Here is a 21,143-nt window from a genome sequence, read left to right as displayed (position 1 = left end):
CTCATTAACTGAGAAGATTTCACACAACTGTATCTTAAAATTATTTTGGCTAATGGGCGTAATTAAAGAAGTGAAAGAAGTGGCTCTGACCTCATTTCCTGCACCGGGCAGAAAGGTCTTTACTTTAATAATCTTCCCTGGTGCAGGGAAGGGCGACTCCATCAGACTCCTCATGAAGGGGTAGACCAGGGCTGCTGAGACGCCTCGCCGCCGCTCCACCTCATCCAGGATCTGAACATGGGAGCACAGTTTCCTCAACAACACACCAAGTTCCTCTGGAAATTTGTTAATATTTAAAGAACCAAGGCTTTTATCCATGTTGAATGAAAAGCCAAGAATGTGCACAGTCATCAAGGTTATTGACCATGGCCAAAATTTATGGAAACATATTGCTATGTGTTTGAGTGCTAGCAATTGCCTGGAACTTAGTATTCAATTTCTGTTTTGAAAAATAGCAAATTAATTTCTTTCCATGCCTGTGTGATTGGAAATTTCCACCCAGTGTGCCTGTCTGCCTGTTTAGGTCCAAGCTGCCTGCTGTCTGGAAAGTTGATTGGAGAATCGCTTGTTTCAGGGTCATATGATATCACCTCTCTCGTCCTCCCCATCTTTCTGTCTGTCTGTCTCTCACACACACAACTCCCTCTGAAAGCAAACACCTCCTCCTCCTCTCGTGTTTACCATGACTGTCTCAGGTTTGCTGCTGTACTGTTCTCAAAATGGAGGGATTCTTTTCCACTCTTTTATCTGTTGAAGGTCCTAAAAATATCACATGATGAACTAGACAAACTCGCTGGTGAACAATGACTCTGCTTTAACTCTACAATTAAATGCAGATTTTTCATGTTTTGCCGAACCTTCATACAGCCTTTAATCACATCCCGGTGAATTATTAAACAATGAAAACAGTGTATATTTGCACTGTCTTGGTTATTTCTATTTTCATGTCACAGAGCAGCCACTTTGTTTCAACAGTCTGGACTCACTCACTTTGGGTTAATAAGTAATCAGATAAGGCTGGAAAAGTCAAACAGAGTGACAGCTCTGCTCTGTGTTAGCACCACTGAGACAAAAGTGAAGGAAACAATTACTCTGGGAAATCAGGAAGTTAAAAAAAGAGACTGAAATAGGGTTTACCAATGAACAGGCGTTCAGCAGAAGGTCTGCTGAAAGTCATTTACTTCAGCTGTGAGACGGGTTAACCACAGCTACAACACCACACACAGTCTGCGTACTGTAGCTAACTGTCTACAGTACACGTGTGTGTGTGTGTGTGTGTGTGTGTTTGTGTGTGTGTGCATACACATACATGGGAAAGGCTGAACTCACCGTGGAGAACAAGTCGAAACAGCCCAGTCTGCTGATGACACAGTACACCTCTGGAAGGCGAGGTCCTTTCCCAGTCGGCTGTAAGAGACAGCAACACATATTGGACACTGGTGTTGTACAGACACATTCACAGATGTTCTGAAAACTGTCTACAAACACAGATTGTGGGATTTATTCTGTAAGAGACAGATTAAAGGTCCAGTGTGTAGGATTTAGTGGCATCTAGTGATGAGGTTGCAAACTACGAGTAGGAGAACTCAATGGCCTTACAAATCTATAGCCTGTGTTTGTTTTGTCTGTTCTAGGCTACTGTAGAACAACATGTCGGACTCTGTGAAAGAGGACCCGCTCTGTATGTGGATATATGCCTCATTCTAAGGTAACAAAATTACAACAATTCTTAGTTTCAAGTGATTTTAAACTAATGAAAACATAGTCATTAATATTATATACCATTTCTGCCAGTAGACGCCCCTAAATCTTACACAGTTTAACGTCCTTTTTAAGGTTATATTTTAAGGCTTTAGAAGCTCCTCCAGAGCCACAAAATACTTTATACATTTCTTTTCACGGGATGAATAATTTGCCTTGTTTTTTTCATATTTTCTGAAACTGTCACTTTATGCGCACAGCACTAAACGAGACAGATCATCTGTGAAAAAAAAAATCATACTCATCTGCCTACTCTTTTGCCTTGCTGCATTTCTAATGGTCTTACTGCATGTGGACGGCAACAACCAGTCAGAGCGGAGGAGTCGCTAAGGCACCTGTCAGTCATGTCAATCACTGCTTGTTGACTGCGGTCAAACTCACACAAGGCAGCACTGATCAAATGTAGAGAACTAGGCAATGCAGTAACAGAATCTTGATTCATATTTGAGCAGAGCTGCCTAATTTGACATTTTGAACTCTGTTTACGAGCAGTGATTGACATGACTCACAGCTGCATTGGAGAGTCCTCGGCTCTGAATGTTTGTTTTCAGTGCACCGTGGTAAGGCCATTATAAGGAACACAAGAACGCACAGGAATTTTTTTTTTTTTTCCACAGATCATCTGTCTCATGAACTGCCGTGTGGATGTAGTGACAAGTTCAGCAAATATGACAAAAAGTTACGTCAAAGAACCAGTGCAAAAAAAGTCTGATCAATGTCAACTGTGTGAAATTTAACTAATTTAAATACAAATAAATAAAGAGTCATAGACCTTTATTTACCTGTAGACCTGTAGACCATGATAATATCATGTGTAGGTAAGTTGTTTAAATACAGAGGCTTTTTTAGTCTTTAAATCTCAGCTGCGATCTGAGGTGAAAGTCTTTTATGTGGATACAGACTTCCTAAACACAGGTGGTTTATCTGCTCCTGCTGATCATATCTAGCGTCCTCTGTACACTCACACACCATTATGTGCTTTGAGACGCAGACACTCAAACACACAGACACAAATGAGCACAAGCACTCAAGAACCGCCAATCCACTTGTCCATATTAGGTATACAATTTTCTCCTCTTGTTTCTCCTCCGCTTTTCCAAATGGATGATTAAATCAACTATGTGGAGCTTGATTCAAGTCCTCAGGAATGCTCTGTTACTGCCAACGGCTGGTCGGGGAGGAAACAAAGTTACTGGAGGAGAGCAGCTCACCTCTTCCTCTACCTTCATTAAAATCTGCTTCTATCAAGATGAACCTCAGATCAACACAGCAGGTCAGGTTTGAAAACATCTTTTTGTCTGGTCCAAGAATTCACTAAAACATCTGGTGGTCATCCAGCACACACACATTCACAGCAGTGAAGACACTCCCAGTAAACCTCTGAGAACGTACACACTGAGGTACTGTAAACATACTCAGAAATACCAAACGGCAAACAAAATCACCACCACATTCACAGAATCCCATACAGTCATGCGCTCTGCCCGCAAGCTAAATGGGAAGCTCAACAAAAAAACTTCAAAGTGCACTCCGGACTCATTATGAAGAGGAAATGCTCCACAATGACAACGTTAGGATTTTTCATGGTTTGTCTTTGTTTCGCCTCTCCTGGGAAACTCTCATTAAACCCAATGACTCAATCCTAACTGCATTTTTAACATAACTTATTATATTTGTACACACTTTATGACTATGGCTGAGTGTCTGCAGTATTAACATTATTTAAATAGTGTGTAGCTACTGTGTTCCTTTCTGTTCATTTTGAATTGAAATGTATAACAGTTTCACATATTTAATATTAAACCACACTCATGCAGTTTTGTTTTTGTTTTGCTCATGAGCACTGTTTTTCTTTGCTTTTTGTGCTTTACATGATCTGTTTCCTGCCAGTGTGGATGGTATGTATCAGCGGCCCCAGAGGAAAACTGTATCACATGTTCACATAAAAAAAGGTCTGTCACAACAAACAGGGCTCAGCAGGGTGTGAACAGGGAGCAGAGGAAGAGGGGTTGAACGGTGGCTTACCAGCAGGCGTCTGCAGTACCCAAACCTCCTGCTGCCGTCCTCTCCAGTCAACATGAAGGAGAAGGTCTCACTGTAGCAAAAAACAAATGTACGCACATGAGACTGACACAAATACACATGAAGACAATTACACTTAAGACGCTTCGGATTTGTTTTATGGGTGTGTTGGATAAATCTAGAGTTATTTAATTAACCCCAGGGGCTAGATGTTAAGATATCTGCTTCTGCTGCTTTTATTTCTACTATTCTTTTATTTTTAATTCTTTACTTTGGGACAGAAGTTTATATTACAAAACATACATCAGGATAGATGGAAAATTATTTCTCCTGCTGTTCGGATTTTTTAATAATTTAGGAACTTACACATTTTGTGAGAGAGTAAGTGTGCACATAAGAACAATGAAAATTATATCAGAGGGAGACTTGAGAAAAAGCAGAATAGAAATCAATGCTTGCACAAATAAACAGCATCATAGGGTCATTCAGTCAATACATCCACAAATCTGTCCAGCTGTAATCAATCCATGACAGATAGCATTCACTAAATCTATCCACTCCTGTATTACGGGGGGTTCAGGAAGTAGTCAGCACCTTGTGGTCCTGAATAATGTTTGTTATATGGATTGTTTACTGTTCTCAGTTGCTCTTCCTGAGGTTTCTTCTATATTTTCCCCCCGTTAAAGGGTTTTTGAAGGAGAGTTTTCCCTTTATCACTGTGAGGGTACAAGGACACAGGTTGTCAAATACTGTATAGCCCTCTGGGGCAAATTTAAATTGAATTGAATTGAGGGCCTTTTTACAAGCGGATATCAAAACACCAAATATATATTTATCAGGACGCCTTGCCTGAAAATCAACATGTCCTAAAACTAACGTGGAAAAAATTATTAGGGCAGATTAGTGTTGCTATTCTTTATGTTAATAAAGTCTCTCACAAGCCCCCCAACTATATGGAAATGCAATGCTACATTGCTGGAGCACCTCCAAAGCTCCAGTGTGTAGAATTTAGTGGCATTTATTGGTGAGGTTGCACAACTTAAACTCCCTTGTGCCAAGCGTGTAGGAGAATTACAGTGGATGACACAAGAATATAAAATGCGAGTGCCCCTTTCTAGAGCCAGTGTTTGATTTGTCCTTTTTGGGATACTGTAGAACAACACGGTGGACTCTGTGGAGGAGGACGTTCTCCATATTGTATGATATAAACGGCTCATTCAAAGGTAACAAAAACACAACAATTCTTATTTTCAGGTGATAATAAAATAATGAAAACATAGTTACTACTAATAGATGTCACTGCATCCAACACACTGGACCTTTAAATAGACCAGCTAGTAAAAACAAATCACTGAATTACAAAGATTCTTCACCATACCTGGCGTACTCAGATACAGGACTCCAGTCTTTTGCATCTGGGAAACAGAACTGAGGAATGGCTTTGAGTCTCTGCTCTGCCTCCCTCATCTGCTTGGTGGGCCTCTCTAGCTGTGAGAGGAGAGGAATTTCAGTCAGCTCATTCTCCTTCAGATAACTGTGTCTTTTTTACAAGATCCCCATGGATGTTAGCGTGACCAATAGATGACCAGACAACCATTTCTCCCATACAAGGTTAAACCTTTGCCCCCTACGGTTCTTATTAACTCAACAGAGTGAGTGTTTCCCCTGGCTGGCAGAGATGTACTTCTCCCGCAGGACACTTCTGAGGAACCAAATCTTAAATAACTTTAAAATATATCTTGGAATAACTAAAAACACTTCCCTGCAGCAGAAATGGTTCCTGTTATTTTTAACTGTGAGCAGGCTCCCAGACTCCCCGGGCTCTATGTTATTATAGATCTTAATTACCAGGACAGCTTTAAATTGTCAACAACCTGCTCAATCAAGTGTGAACAGCTCATATAAATTTAGATTTTTACTTCAGTTGAAATAAAAAAAAAATTGGCATGGGTGACCGTCTGACGTAACACATCATCGTCATCATTTTCAGCACACACACTTCTGTAGTAATCCATAACTAAAAGCTCAGAGCGGGAAAGCCCACAGTACACAGTCAGATCTTGTTCTGGCAAGTTATTTCTAGATAACTCTGGCCTGCTTTTCCGGTGGAATTAACATTTACATCTTCCGGACTGTCCAAATATGACTTAACCGGATTACATGTGTTTGTGAAAATCAACAGTTCATCTCCACCATCGTCTCCACTTACTCACACATTATTAACTGTCATTAATTGTGTCAAGTTTTGAAAGCTGCTGTCTGTTCTGCTGACACATATTACATGATGTGTATGAGCTCTGCTGATCTGCTCATCAAAATTACTATTATCAAAATAATAAGTTCTTGGCTTTTAACTACAAATTGATTACATTCAGCTTTAGGGCTGACATGTTCCCAAACCATGCCATCTTAAGCAGTCATCTGAACAGACTAACACACCACAGCAGGTGTTTTTAAAGTCACTCCTTGCTGTCAACAGCATTAGTCTAAAGAATTATAATAACATGTCTCTCACCCAGTGTAAGATTTGGATGACAGTGTAACAGTGATGCATCGTATTTCTGATTTCTAATTCCTGAGCTAAAACACTTGAGGTCCTTTGATGCATTTTATGGGATTTATTCAGTTATACATGTCATGCTTTTACCTTGGGGAACTGGTAGGTGACCTCTGGGGAGTAGGAGTTTTTGCTGGGTTTCTTTTTTAAAGACACAACCACAAAATACTCAAAGAGTTCTCTCTCCTGCCACTCGATGAGCTGCAGCTCCAGCGTGCGGTAGCTGGGGGCACGTCGCAGGATGGACTGCAGTTTCAACAACCTTTGGGTGTGAGCTGAGGAAGGAAACAAACATTAAAGTGAGAGTTCACCCCGAAATCCAAAATGCAAATTTCTTCTTTTACCTGTAGTAATAATTAACAGTCTAGGTTGTTTGGGTGTGAGTTGTAGAGTGTTGGAGAAATCGGCCGTGGAGATGCCTGCCTTCGTTCAAATACAATGGAACTAGATGGCACTCTGCTTGTGGTGTTCAAAGCACCAAAGAAATAATTGTAAAAATTTCAACAACTATGTCTTTTTCTGGAAATCATGACTCAAGATAATCCACAGACCTTGTTGTGAGCAGTTTCATGTACAAACTATTTTCTTTCTGCTGAAGTACACCCGCCAACCACTGCACAGAAGAAAGCGTACATCCACTGCTAGCTCACCTAGCACCGCTGAGCTAGCAATCGTTAGAGCTCAGCCGAGGAGGACACCATTAATGTTTACATCTGGCGCTGTCACAAGCAAGAGCCTCTCAATCATGAGTAGATGCACACTTCCTTCTGCGCAGTGATACAGTTAACAAGAGTAGCTCAGTGGAAAGAAAATAGTTCCTGCATGAAACTGCTCACAACAAGGTCTGTGGATTATCTTGAGTAACCACATCATGATTTTTGAAACAGACATTGCTGTTGAATTTTTTTTTTTTTTTTTTTTTGGCACTTTGAGCAGCACAAGCCGAGCGTCATCTAGTTCCATTATATTCAAGAGAAGGCAGACATCTCTACGGCCAATATCTCCAACACTCTCACTCCAAAACAGAGAGAAAACATCACTAAATCACATAAGTATTCCTGTTACTGAGACAGGAGATAAATGTTGTGTGGTTTACTAATAATCCCTGCATATGGCAAATGCAGGGTCACTTGTTAAAAACAAAACTGGGAAGCTGTTGCACAACTACTGAGAAAAACAGCTCAAAACATTTCAGAGCTGATGGAATTGTAGCACCTAACCACTGCAAATATAAATGCTGTGGTCACTCACCTTTGAACCTGTCATCAGAGTCACTCTCACTCTCACTGTTGTCATCTGGAGGCAGACATGAGACAGACAAGAACGTTTTCTACAGGTCAGAGGGCAATTTCACAAACATGTGTTTATGTCACAAGAAGGACACAGCAAGAACTCTATGTGGGTGGCTGAGACGCAAATATTTACTCGCTTATCTGGCCAGTGGATAAAGGGAATAAAGAGAGCCCTTACCTCTCAGAGATGCAGTCTCAACATTGGACATGGACAGCTTCTTCAGCCTCTTCTTCCCACGTTTAGTGCAGTAAATGGAGTTGATCCTCTGGACCAGCTGTAAACATTAGAAAGAGGAAGTTCTCTGTTGGGGGATCTGAAGTTTTGTTTCTTTTGATCCTAAGTATAGAAGAAGTACGTGGTGTTCCTGGCCAAAAGTAATACAGTGCTGTGCTTTAAGGGTTACTGAAAAGCTTCAATGCAAGTTCTTGAGAAAAAGTACCACAAGAGAAACCCAAGTGGTAATAAAGCCCATCAAGGCACTGTGTTTTGAAAATGTCTCTTCCAAACTGAGGAGTTACAAGTGATCCAGAGCTGCTCTGCCTCTGACTCGGTGCCCACAGAAACCTGAGCTGGTCTGTGAAGCAGGACAGGAAAGAGAGCACAGTCGGAGCTCTGCAAGGACTTAGTGCAGGTGTTTGTGTAGGATCTAGTAGTGTGTACCTTGGGGATCCTCCAGTGCCTGTGTGAGGCCATAGTATCACTGGTGCTAGAGAGGCTATCATCCAGCAGGCCACAAGGTGACGTTGATACACCCCTCTGGTGGAGCAGCAGCCTTTCATCGTGGCTGTAGCGTTTGGACAACTGTGACATCCGGTGGCTCTTCCTGTCACATGGACCAGGGAGGCGTAGGGACTGGCTACTGGGTTTGGAAGGCAACTAGTCAGAGAGAAAGAACATGGAGAGGTCGGTTTATTTATTCCACTTATTTGTAAGCTTTTTAAAAATAGTCAACCAAGTGCGTTCATTCACGATATTTTCCTTTAAAGTAGGAACACCACACTTAAACTCCCCCCGACTTTCCGAGTAGTATTATTGTTTTTGCAAATGCATCCAGATCACTCTCCATTTTTCTCAGAGCCTAACAGCTACCAAGAACACAAGACGCGCTGCATTTTGTTTTCCACAGTTACTTTGGCTGCACCGCAGTCCACCATTTCCACTACTAGGAATAGTAACTGCAAAGAACTAACACCGATACTCATTAGTATCTGGGAATAGCTCTCGATAGCTACTGGGGATAACAAAAGCACTATCCTCTTCCTGTTTTGGTTGCTCAATGGTTGACGCACTTCCTTTTTGCTGTAAAAGCCTTCATTTCCCAGGGAGTTTGTACCCAATGAAAGATAGAAATGCATAGTCAAAGTGAGGCTTATAGAGAACCAATCTACTCGCTGATGGTTTCATTATTCTATAGCCATTACATTGTGTGAACAAAACTTCCACTTTATGTTACACTTTTTAAGAGTTCCATGAGGTCAAACCCTCATTTTAAGGTAAAATATGCAGTAGTTTTAAGTGTTAGTGGCGGGGTCCACCATTCCTGTGCCAGATCCCAATTGCTGCCTAATGAACAGGGGATTTACACAACATAATGCACATATATAATCCAGCGCTACAACTTCTAATTTTATCTCAGGGACATCAGCCTTACTGTTTACTGTTCACTCTCTTTACACTGAATCAGAGCTCCATTAGGTGACTGTCTAAGCAAATCAAACATTAAAAGAATTACAAGCATTAACGGGAACACAGGGTGGCTATTATGGCGAAGCAGTCACAGGAAATGCATTTGTCTCGGAGGTTAGCGCTCACAGAGGCGACTCATCAAAAATGAAAACAAGCGTGGTCACTTTAAAGGAATACTTCACCCTGCAAACGACCATTTGTATATCAATTACTCACTCTGTGTTACGCTGAGAGAAAATAAAGGGAACAATTACTTTGGTGTTTTAAAGGGTTAGTTCTGATTCATCAAAGTCACACAATAACACAAACTAACTGATTGAGGCAGTGGTAGAGCAGCAGCTCCTGTGTTGTTGGGGATGAGATAAAAATTCTGATGCTGTCAATGGAGTCTGGCTTTGAAGTGAGCGTAGATTAGTTTACCTGTAGTTCAGTCACTTAAAAGAAAGGGCTGTCTGTTTGAGAAGGAATAACTGGATAAATGAGACTTGGATTATACTGCACGAGTTGTGTGATTGTTTCTAAACAGATGTTTTAATATAGTTTTACTGCTGTTAAACTTGGACCCCTATGACTTCAATTCATCCAGAATTTTCTCAGTTTTTGGATTCTTTATTCACTGTGGAGGCATGAAAAAAACAATACAGAATTCTTCCCAAATTCAAAGTAACATGGGGTGAGTGACTGATAAACAAATGGTCACTTGGGAGATGAAGTATTCCTTTAAGCTGATAGAAGGACCAGCCACATAGAGCTGTTAGATTAAGAGCTGCAGGGTGACGGGCTGCAAACCTACAACTCCTCAACAAGGTAGCATACTTTGCTGTGCCCTGCCTTTGTAGAAAACTATTGTCATGGTGGGAAAAAAGCAGCTTAGTGACTGACTTCTTGATCTAAATTACATGAGTTTGTTTGGCTGCACTATAAACAGATACAGTAGTTTCTCTCGCGTTAAATTCCTGACAACGTAACTGCTCAAGGAGCATTTGCTGGACTATTAAACCATCGGTAACCATAGGTGTCTTCCCTTTGTAGCGTGAGACAAGTGTTTCTAAGTGAGGAGGCCAGATGGGCCTTTCTGTGGAGAATCACCAGGTCTAAACATATCAAACTGTTTCCTGTAGTGACAGAAGTGAGGTGCGAGATTCTTTAAAAGATCTTGTCCAGGCACTAACACCTAATGAGGGGATTCACATTACAACAGGAGAACATATGTTATGTTTACTACAGGAAAACACATCAGTATTGTTGATCCCAACAGACTTGTGACTTCTTACCTGAGGTGGAGAGTTCAGCTTCCTGTCCATGGTGGTCCACGATCTGTTGCTCTCCACCAGACACGACTTCCGACCCAAACTCTTCCGCTTCAGGTCAACATCCTCATATGGGTTCTCCTTCTCTGTGGGGATGAAGTCAGTATTCAGTGCAGCTCAAATATAATGTCAGACAGCAGCAACTGTCCACAGACAGAGGATGTTTTCAACAGAAAACAGACAAGACTGGGGTCAAAAAGGGTGAACAGGGCCAGGGAAACGTGTCAGAGGCACAAGAGGGCCTCCCTATAGTTAGTCGGAAAAGAGATGAGTCATGAAAGGTAAGTCAAAGGTCGCTCCCGGCTGGCTCAAGTGAACTCCCTTTTTTCAAAACAGTTACTGTTGGCAATGGGCCCCACAGGCCCCAGTGGGCCCAGCTGAAACTTCTGGACACAACACTGCTGGTGAGTCACTGTCCAGGCATGCCAACTGTCTGCTGTGAGAGAAGGAGGAGGATCATCTTCTTAGACTTAGACTTAGAGGAGTTATATTTTTAAGGGCCAGTGTGTAGGATTTAGGGGGTTATACTGGCAAAAATGGAATACAGAAAGTATGTTTTCATTCGAGTATTCGAGTATGATCACTTGAAAATAGGAATTGTTGTGTTTTCCTCACTTTAGAAGGAGCTGTTTATATCTGCATATGAAGCAGGGTCGTCTACAAAGTCACCATGTTACACAGACTTGTTTCTACAGTAGCCCTGAATGGACAAATCAAATACTGGCTCTAGATAGGGCCACTCGTGTTTTCGCATTTTTTTGTCTTTGTGTCAGCCACTGTACTTAGCAACCCCTCCCCGATGAGCCGAACAGCTTTGGAAAAACACTAATTTTTAACATGAAGCTGCTTTATTCAGTGTTTTCAATGGTTTAAATCATCAGATCTGTTTGTTCTGAAGAGAGAGAGACCTCTGCAGATAATTCAGCTCCTGCTAAAAAAAAAAACCCTGAACGTCTGAACTTCTGAAGTTACTGCAGAAAAAAGGTGAACACACATTAGCAGGTGCTAGGCTAGCAGCACGTCTGTGATGAGCCGAACAGCATCGGAGAAACACTGATTTGCAACATGAAACTGCTTTGTTCAGTGTTTTTACTGGTTCTAATCACCTGGTCTGTTTGCTTTGGAGAGGAGGAGACCTCTGCAGATAATTCAGCTTCCGGCAAAAACCTCCTAAACAATAAACACAGAAGGAATCCTAACCAGGAGTTCATACTTGGCACATAGGAAAAGTTTCAGCTGGTTTCAATCTGCAATCCTCACCCTAGATGCCACTAAACCTACACACTGCTCCTTTAAGGTTCACATTTATGGTTAATAATAACTGTTGAAATACACATACACAAAAAAAAACATGCATGCCATGTGCTTTAACATATGTTGGACTTGCAAATAAGGCACAGGCAATAAGGTTTAAAAACCACAGTTTAAACTCAGACGAGCGTCTAAACTGTCAACTGATTTTAAAGACAAACATCTTTTTAAATGCATCACTGTGTCTCAAGAAGTTACAATGAACACAGACGTCGCCACTGCTCTTTAGATGCACTTCAGTGACTAAATGATAGCAGAAAAGGAAAGAAAAGGAACATTACAGAGCGCTGCGCAGCTCTCACTGATGTCACCTGGCAGAGGGCCAACTTCAATAAAGAGAAAACTTGTGTAACGCCACAGTCCATGTCTATTCAGACATGTGCTCTGAGAATAGCTTTTTGGCAAGGTCTGAAAAAGGTTGTGAGAAAGTGAAGAAACCAAAGCGAAGAATAAAAACAGAGCCAGATGGCGTCGAAATGCATGAGGGGAACTTTTTCAAAGAAAGAAAAGCAGTGTTATCTGTCAGTAGAAAGGAAAAGAAGAAGAAATCTATTTGGTAGCTGTGCTCCTTCTTCCTGAGTATATTAGTGGAAAACCCGGTGAACTCGGCATCTCAAACAATGAGTGTGTGTTTTAAAAACATCTTAGAGTAACCCACAGGCACAGCTTTGTTCAGTTATCTATTTTAAGGTTAATTATTGAACCTGTCCGAGGTAAATACACCCACGCACACATACTGCCAGGGCTCCTCAGAGCCTTATGTCGTGTCACACAGTAAATTAGTGCACTGAAGTGATTTTCTGTGCATCATTAAAGCTGAGGAGCAGAATAAGAGGGCTTAGTGTGACCCCACGTTGTGCTGCAACTCCATTAAACTGAAGCAATACTGTAATGAGAACCTGCTGGGAAAATGATATGTCTGCATAGCTGCTTATGTACTGGAGGGTACTAATCTACTCCTCTGATTACAAACATCCAGATCTCTCTGTAACACACCCCCAGACACACAGTATTATGCAGGGAGTGGACACACCTCGGCTGCACACTGTGATTGTGCATTTCTGTGTACACAATGGGCTCTCTGGGCAGGGCGAGGCACAGAACAAACTATACCAACAGCGTCAGTATCAGCTTACACTATAAAGTGGACGAGCTAAAGTATAGTGGCACCGCTCACCGATTCAGTCGTAAAACAGGAATGTGCATAGGATGAAAAAATAGGTTACAGTTTAGTAAAAACAGTTGGTGGCACCACAAACCATACAGTGTGTCCATCATGAAGGCTGCTTGTGACCACACTAGTGAAAGTACGTAGGAGAATTCACATGGCACATTTTAAACCAAAGGATAACAGGATCACAGGTCCAGCTGTGTATGTAGCTGTGTGAGTGTAGCTTTATTAAAAACTGAATCACTCACTACATGCACTAGGCCCCAATCACACAGAAGGGGTTTAGGGAGCTGGAGGTGCCTTTTAGTAGTTGTTTTTAATGAGAATGAAGCTTTTTGCTCACGGTTTTTGCATTGCTACTGGCATTTTTGCCGCAGTGCTCTGAACTCCTCGAGTTGAAAAAAACACCCCATGCCATCTCTTTTCCGTCATCTTTTTTCCCATTGTCCAATCAGATGATTTGAGAGGCGGCGGGCCTTCTGTGGTGGTCACAACAACAAGTTTACAGTTGGTAAACAATGGACGAGAAACTAGTGGAAGTGGTTGCAACATACCCAGAGCTGTACGGCCCAACAATAGACAGCAGGTTGTCAAACTGTCCCCGAGTCATCCTAAAATATGCCTGGAAACAGCCATCAAGGAGGCGAAGCTCCTGGACCAACTGGTGGTTCTCCCTGTGATCCACCCTCATTCTTAGCGCCTTGTGTTTTGCAACCTGCAAAATGCTTTCTGTGTGATCGGGGCGCTAGATAGTCGCTTACATTTATTCACAAGAGTAAGGCCTTGTCTACACATGTACAGATATTTTCGTTTTAGTTTCAGGTCATTAAAAGAAACGCCTTCTAAGTTGCAGATTTCTCAAAACTCCAGTTACTGTGTGTCTGTGGGGACAGAGTAATCTTTTCAATTCACACATGCCTATTGTTGCTTTGTGTAATGAGTATATGCTAGTAACAGGAACAACAATGGCGGACTACCAGTTTTGTTACCACTGCTTGATCTAACTTAACACTTAAACTTAGTATTACTGAACCACTTCACGGACAAATGGAGGCGTATGGTACACCCAATGCTTCTGCTCCACCTCAGCGTCCACAGTTTAAAGTCAGCCAGAAACGATGGTTTCTGTCCCACCATCTGCCAATTTGACGGCACGGCCCAACTAGCAGATGGTGGGGTTGTTGTCGAGACTGGGATTGTTGTCGATGAGAAGTGGAGGAAAAACTTTTGTATGTCCAGAGCATCACTGGTATGTTTGAGTGAGCTCCTTTATCCTTTTTAATTGAACAGGAATCAACAGTAATGATATCTCCAGTTGGTAAATAGGTAACGTTAGCCTGTATACTTAACTACCTTTATGATGATGAGGGAGACGGCTGAAGACAGCCAATGCCGGCGAGCATTTGGAGTTGTTTCTGTGCTCTAGTGTCGACAGAAATATCTTGTAAAATAAAGGTTGTGTGGACAGAATTATGTTTTGTAAAGGAGGGGAAAAATACCCATTTTCAAAGATATCTATACATGTGTAGACAGGGCCCCTGAGCAGGAAACACTTGGGAAAACTACGTCAGCGAACACAAAGCTGGGAGTTTGAACAAGACGATGATGCAGACAGCTGAATCATCGTGTTAGCACAGGGTGTAATTCATTTGCCTGTAAACAGATCACTCATTGACACTCCATGTATCAACCACACTCGTCAAAAGCACTTAAAACAGTCCCCTAATATCACAATCCATCATTCAGCTCTAGAAACACTGTTGCACGGGTTACAGATCACTTAAGGTAAACATCTGGCATCAAGCACAGGTACCAAATGAATGTCCCACAAAGGCGGCTGAGGAAGCCAACATGTTTTTTTCTGGTTCTCTGTATGAAATGCCTGTTAAAATAGGGGCACAGAGGGACCAAAACATGGCTCATTTACTGCTGTGGTTGCTTCTCACATGGATCATCTGACCTGTAAACCACTGTGCATAGCGGTAGTGGAAACCAGTGCTCTCCTCCATAAGGACTCATGTTTGAAAGCTTTGTTTGAAATAGCTGGAGCAATTTCAAATTTGCTCAAAGACAATGTCCTTGTCAAGGAACTAAGGGACTGGCAAAAGTTGTGTCTCCAAACTGCAAACTACACACTCACAGTGCTGGGTGAACAATGGGGACTTTGTTGGGATTCACATGAAAATCAGGCATGCCCTGACGCTCTCCCTGAGACGACTGCACATCCTCAGCTTCAAAAGACAAAAAAAAAACGAAAGTGAGCACAACACTGATCATCGATTTGAGAACAATGCAGCTACTTGTAGAAATAACCATGATGTAATGTAATACTTCATAACCTTATTTGGTCAGAGTTTTTATCATGAAGAATATTTCACAGCGTGAAAACTTTTTACTGGATCTGAAATTCAAGCTTCATCATGAGACCATACTCACACTGACACACATTTCCACCACATTAAGTATGCACTGGGGGAGCTGGCAATTGGACCGGGCAGAAGGCCTGGGGTCATTTGCTAGTGGAAAGGAATTTGGCTCCTCAACAAGACCAGCATTTCATACACACATTATCTCACATTCGAGAACACTTGAGTCGATCCTGTGTACAGCAAGACACAAAACGTGCCACTGTGGAATGCTGATGTTCAACGATCAAAATACAGATCTTCTTTACCGCAAGTTTGGTAGACGACCAGACAGCCTTTACAGCAAAATACAACCTATACAACCACATGTTGTCCATTAATCTCACACTCAGGCTGAAAGTCTACATGAGGCAGATGCAGGAGGAGCTACTCTCACAGTTTTATTTCATTAGGCCATGCTGCATGGGGCTATCACTTTCACTAAAACATCTGCCTACTGTCTTCTAAGGTCACTGTTGCATTCAAAATAACCATGTTATGTATGTTTTTATTCTTTGTAGAAGGTTTTGAACACAAACTAACACATTTTCTTATTTGGAAGTTAAGATCTTCTCATAGAAGGAAATGTCACCTTATATTTAATCTAAGTGTCAGTACTGTCAATTACAGTAAACACGTCAGTAAAGCTGAAGTCATAAATACAACATATGTGTCATAAATACTCCCTCACAGTGTGTGAGTCAATGAGTTACAGCTGAGTAACTTTAATGTTTCATCTTGACCTTTGAAGGACAACTTTCAGATTACAACTCTACTTATAACCAGTATCTAAAAATCACATGATTGTTTAGGTATGAGGTGCACTGAACTGTTTCAGGGCAGCAACTAACATTTCTTTCCACTATCAATTCATTTGACAATTATTTCCTCTTTCAATCAATCACTTGTCTGGCCCATAATATCAGAAAACCATTAAAAAAAAAATGTCCATCCACATCTTCCAAAAGCCCAATCTGATGTATTCAGATGTCTTGTTTTGGGCGACCAACAGTCCAAAACACAAAGACATTCAGTTTAATGTCATGCAAGACTAAATACCTGCCAAACAGAACACATTTCAGCAGCCTGGGGTGGCTCTTTGTAATGGCTTTCAATTAAAGTGAAGCATTTTGTTTGTTGCTTTTTCATTGCTGAGTGCCTTGTGCTTTTCCGCTCTATGCTCCTTGAGTTTTTGCATGAGCTCCCTGAATGCCTTGGGTTGAAAAAACTTCAAGTCTTAACGTAAAAAGTGTCTAGCGTCATTGCCGTTTTTTCCCATTGTCCAGCCACATTAATTAGCCGCTGGCGATGACAACAAGTGGTAGCGTGTTAAGCTAACGTGGCCCTACTAGGCAAGCTACAAGATATACCTGAAAAAATTGTGGGCTTAACTACTTTCTAACTTTTTAACACCTGTAATCAGGTCTGACCACTCACAGCAGATTGCCAAACTGTACTCGATTCATCCTAAAAGGCGAAGCTCCTGGACCAGCTGGTGGCACTCCCTGTGATTTCTCCTCTATCTGCGGGTCTCATGTACAAGCATGTAGATTTTTAATGCAGATTTTAAGATGAGTTCACTTCAGAGCAAAATAGCCGTGAAGCCAAGGACAGATGATTCAGTGGTTGCCCAGTAACAATTAAAAAAAAGAAGGAGCAAGCTGAAAAAAGCGCTCTGTCTGATCAGGGTAGGCCTCAACAAAAAAAGCGGCGTGGTGCATCTAGCGCTTTAAACCCTGCAAAACACACTCTATCTGATCAGGGCCTAAAACCAGCAAATATACACATTCAAGAAGCTAATACCAGAAATATTAAAGGGGCAATCAGCGAAATTCATAATTTCTAGATTGAAGGAATTAAAAAATTGCTATGTGAAGAACTAGAGGTGTAATTTCATCTGGAGTATAGCATGACCTCACACAACCTCTCTTTGTGTTGGTCTCCAGCCCCTTGTTTACAAGCCAGTCCAGCTGGGCGTTCATGTACGTTCATGTGAATCCCCACCCCCACGCCCCCCGGCTCTCGGAGCCCTTGGCCCTCCCTCCCTATAAAGGCAGCGCGTATTTTCGAAGTGAAATGGCGGAGTCAAAGGTCTGTTTTAATTAGTGTTACAGTAACGTTAAGCACATGTCGCTATGTCGATTCAATTAAATTTAATGTTACAATCGTAGCATGGGTTAATGTCCGGAGTTATTAGCGGCTCGGTCCCAGCAATGGGTCAGGCGTTACGGTTGTGTTAGGTGAGTAGCCCGGCAGCCCAGCTAACATTTGCAATTAGCATTGTAAAATGTAGCCCGGCGGGCAGTCTGACGGGCTGTGTTTAGCTATTTCCCTGCCTACTTCAATGATGATGGTCCCTGTAATAAATGTAATATATTTGCTGAGATGGAGGCGAGGCTCAGTGACTAGAAGAGCTGGTAGAAGCGCTCCATAGCTGTAAGTTACTCCAGTAGCCGTAGTAGCTCTAGTGCTAACTCCAGGAGCTAACACTAACGTTCCTACTCTTCTGCGTGAGCCGGAGTCGTGAGCCCGCCAGGCAGAGAGCAGAGGTAGAGGGAGGTGTGGCTCATGACACACTTTGTTTTGGTCTACAGGCAGTGCACAACAGCAAACCTAGCGGTGAAACGATTTCGCTTTTTGCCCCTTTAAGTCATTTTCATTTTAAAAAGTTACTTGTGCAATTAATCATTTATCAAAAGAAGTTGCCAATTAGTTTTATGTTGATCAACTAACTGAGTATTTGAACCGTGTCAGACAGAAACTAGTGACTGATCAAAGTGACATAAAGGTCCTCTCTCCTGTTTTCAAAGCCAGTGAACCAGTGCGCTTACCTACTATGTCCTCATAGGCATTTTCCTCTAAAGTGCTTTTGGAAGTTGGTCGGCTCCGTGTGTCTGTGGTTAGCGTGCCATTCTCTGTGGGTGAGGACGGATATGAAGATGGCAGACTCGTAGCATCCTCCGACTCACACGACTCCCTGGGAAGAAATGAAAAGAATGTAAGATGTTACATAGTCACATACACATAATTACACGGAAGAAAGTCACCAAGTGTCAGTGAATGAGATCGGGGGACCTCAGGTGAGTGAGTAACTGGATAAAGAGGATGTGATACAAAGAGACACTGAGGCTGAGGTTGTAGGTATAGGAGGGTGCATGTTTAAAACAACCCCAGTTCAAAAAAGTTGGCATGCTGTGTAAAACATAAATAAAAACAGAATGCAATGATTTGCAAATTCTTGTTGACCTATATTCAATTGAATACAGTCCAGAGATAAGATATTTCATGTTCAAACTCATAAACGTACTATTTTTTTCTAGAAGTATACACTCATTCTGAATTTGATGCCTGCGACAAGTTCCAAAAAAGTTGGCACAGGGGCATGTTTACCACTAGGTTACATCACCTTTTCCTTTAACAATGCTCAGTAAGTGTTTGGGAACTGAGGACAATAACTGTTGAAGTTTTGAAAGTGAAATTCTTTCCCATTCTTGCTTGACATACAACTTCAGCTGCCAAGACGTTCGGGGTCCGCATTGCTGCATTTTGTGCTTTACAATGTGCCTCACATATTTAATGGAAATCAGGTCTAGACTGCAGGCAGGTCAGTTGAGTACCAGCACTCTTTTACAACACAGAATGTGGCTCAGCAATGTGTTGCTAGGAAGCAGGGAAGTGTCTGGATGGCAGCATATGTTGCTCCAAAACCTTTATGTACCTTTCAGCATTTATGGAGCCTTCACAGATGAGCAAGTTACCTATGATGTCATGGGTACTAACACCCCTTCATACCATCACAGATACTGGCTTTTGAACATGGTGCTGGTAAAAATCTGGATGGTCCTTGTCCTTTTTAGCCCGGGGGACTTTACATCCATAATTTCCAAAAACAATTCGAAATGTGCACTCATCACACCACAGCACACTTTTCCATTTTTTGTCAGTCCCTCTCGGATGAGCTCAGGCCCAGAGAGGTTGGTGGTGTTTCATGATGTTGTTGACATTTGGCTTTCACTTTGCATGGTGGAGTCTTAACTTGCACTTGTAGACATGGCAACAAACTGTGTTTACCGACAATGGCTTTCCAAATTGTTCCCAAGCTCATGTGGTAATATCCCTTACACAATCAGGTCAGTTTTTAATGCAGTGCTGACTGAGGGGTCAAAGGTCACAGGCATTCGATGTTGGTTTTCAGCCTTGCCCCTTACGTGCAGATATTTCTGTGAATTTTCTGAATCTTCTAATGATATTATGGATTGTAGATGGTAAAATCCCTAAATTCTTTGCAACTGTGCATTGAGAAATGTTGTTCTCAAACTGCTGGACTGGTTGTCCATACAGTTTTTTTAACAAAGTGACCATCCTTGCTTTTGAACACCTGAGCCTTTCGAGAATGCCCCTAACATAGCTATAAGCCATACTATCATTTGTGACCAGTGAACGTGTTTACCTGTGGAAGTGTCCAAACAGGTGTTTTATGAGCATTCAACAACTTCCCCAGTCTTCTGTTGCCCCTGTCCTAACTTTTTGTAACATGTTGCAGGCATTAAATTCTGAGTTAGTGTATATTTTAGAAAAAACACTAAAGTTTATCAGTTTATCAAACTTTTTTCTAAACTATACAGCTGTTTCAGTGTGCTGCAGAAAGAGCTCAAAATAAAGCAGTCATTAGACAAATGTATATAGGCTACATGAGTAATGTTAAATTAACAGCCAGCAGGAAATACATAATAAGATGTTAGCGTGATAATGTGACCTAAAGAAGGCCTAATTAAACTAATAATTTTACTGCTACAATACCAGTCATGTAGATGTAAATACATTAACCAATAGCAAGGGTCCCTGCAGTCCAGACAAACAGCCAGAAGCCAACAATTACACAAGCCACAAGCCAATAATGATAACTAATAAGGCTCCAGCCACACACTGTGGCATACACTGAAACAAGAATCATGACCTTTAACTTTTCCCGGAAACAATCTTAACTTGAAGCGAAAGGTATAAAGGGTATTAGAATGTAGACATAACTGAGATGATAAATGTACTCACGTTTGGTTCCATACACACACTAATCAGATGACGCACTCAATGAGCAGAAGAAACAATGTGAGGTAGACAGACGAGAGTAAACAGAAAAAGTCCAGATGGTTTTAAAAATAGTCCAGACGGCCAGCTTTACTTCTCCTCCACTCGCCAACTAGGAACAGAGAAAGTCCAAAGCTTTGTCTCATCCCGTAAAAAAAACCTTAAACGAGGAGCCACTAATTATAAAACACAGAAAAACAAAAACACCATGTTCTCCGATCACGAGGAACTTCCTGATAAGTCACAAGTAAACATAACATATACTATTACTCAGTGTTCCCTGCACAGTGTAATGTCACACATCACATGTCACAAGGCACTGCAGAGGAACTTTGCTACATTAGTGCTGGGATCTACAGTACGGTCGTGTCGCGCCATCGACAGCTTGTGGCTTTTAAGGTTGGCCTGAAATTGCTGGAGCCACAGGAATGTTAAACACAGAGTCCAAGGGATGAACGTTTAAGGATTTCATCCCTATTTTACATAGGGACAATCTGGAGAGGCCCCACCTTCACGTAAAAAAAAAGCTGAGGCCTTCTGAT

General features: G+C 41.7%; 1 protein-coding gene across 2 annotated transcripts in view; it reads right to left on the bottom strand.

The window, feature by feature from the left end:
• The window catches only part of dennd2b (DENN domain containing 2B), a 64,334-nt gene that overhangs the window by 19,958 nt on the left and 23,233 nt on the right, over positions 1-21,143 (bottom strand). The window contains exons 1-11 of one of the 2 annotated variants that reach the window (XM_050070050.1): positions 20,566-20,817; positions 18,348-18,493; positions 10,594-10,715; positions 8,294-8,509; positions 7,811-7,907; positions 7,592-7,636; positions 6,431-6,615; positions 5,162-5,271; positions 3,787-3,856; positions 1,330-1,407; positions 91-231 (exon numbers count right to left, since the gene is read on the bottom strand). In XM_050070050.1, the coding sequence (XP_049926007.1) occupies positions 91-231; positions 1,330-1,407; positions 3,787-3,856; positions 5,162-5,271; positions 6,431-6,615; positions 7,592-7,636; positions 7,811-7,907; positions 8,294-8,509; positions 10,594-10,623 (972 nt within the window). In that variant the 5' untranslated portion in view covers positions 10,624-10,715; positions 18,348-18,493; positions 20,566-20,817. Of the gene's footprint in view, positions 1-90; positions 232-1,329; positions 1,408-3,786; positions 3,857-5,161; positions 5,272-6,430; positions 6,616-7,591; positions 7,637-7,810; positions 7,908-8,293; positions 8,510-10,593; positions 10,716-18,347; positions 18,494-20,565; positions 20,818-21,143 lie in introns of those variants that run through there. The other variant, XM_050069966.1, reaches the window with a different exon arrangement.

Source organism: Epinephelus moara, chromosome 1 (assembly GCF_006386435.1).
Source record: "Epinephelus moara isolate mb chromosome 1, YSFRI_EMoa_1.0, whole genome shotgun sequence".
Taxonomy (NCBI): domain Eukaryota; kingdom Metazoa; phylum Chordata; class Actinopteri; order Perciformes; family Serranidae; genus Epinephelus; species Epinephelus moara.
The sequence above is the reverse complement of the archived record's forward strand: the minus strand, read 5'-3'. Positions and strand labels throughout refer to the sequence as shown.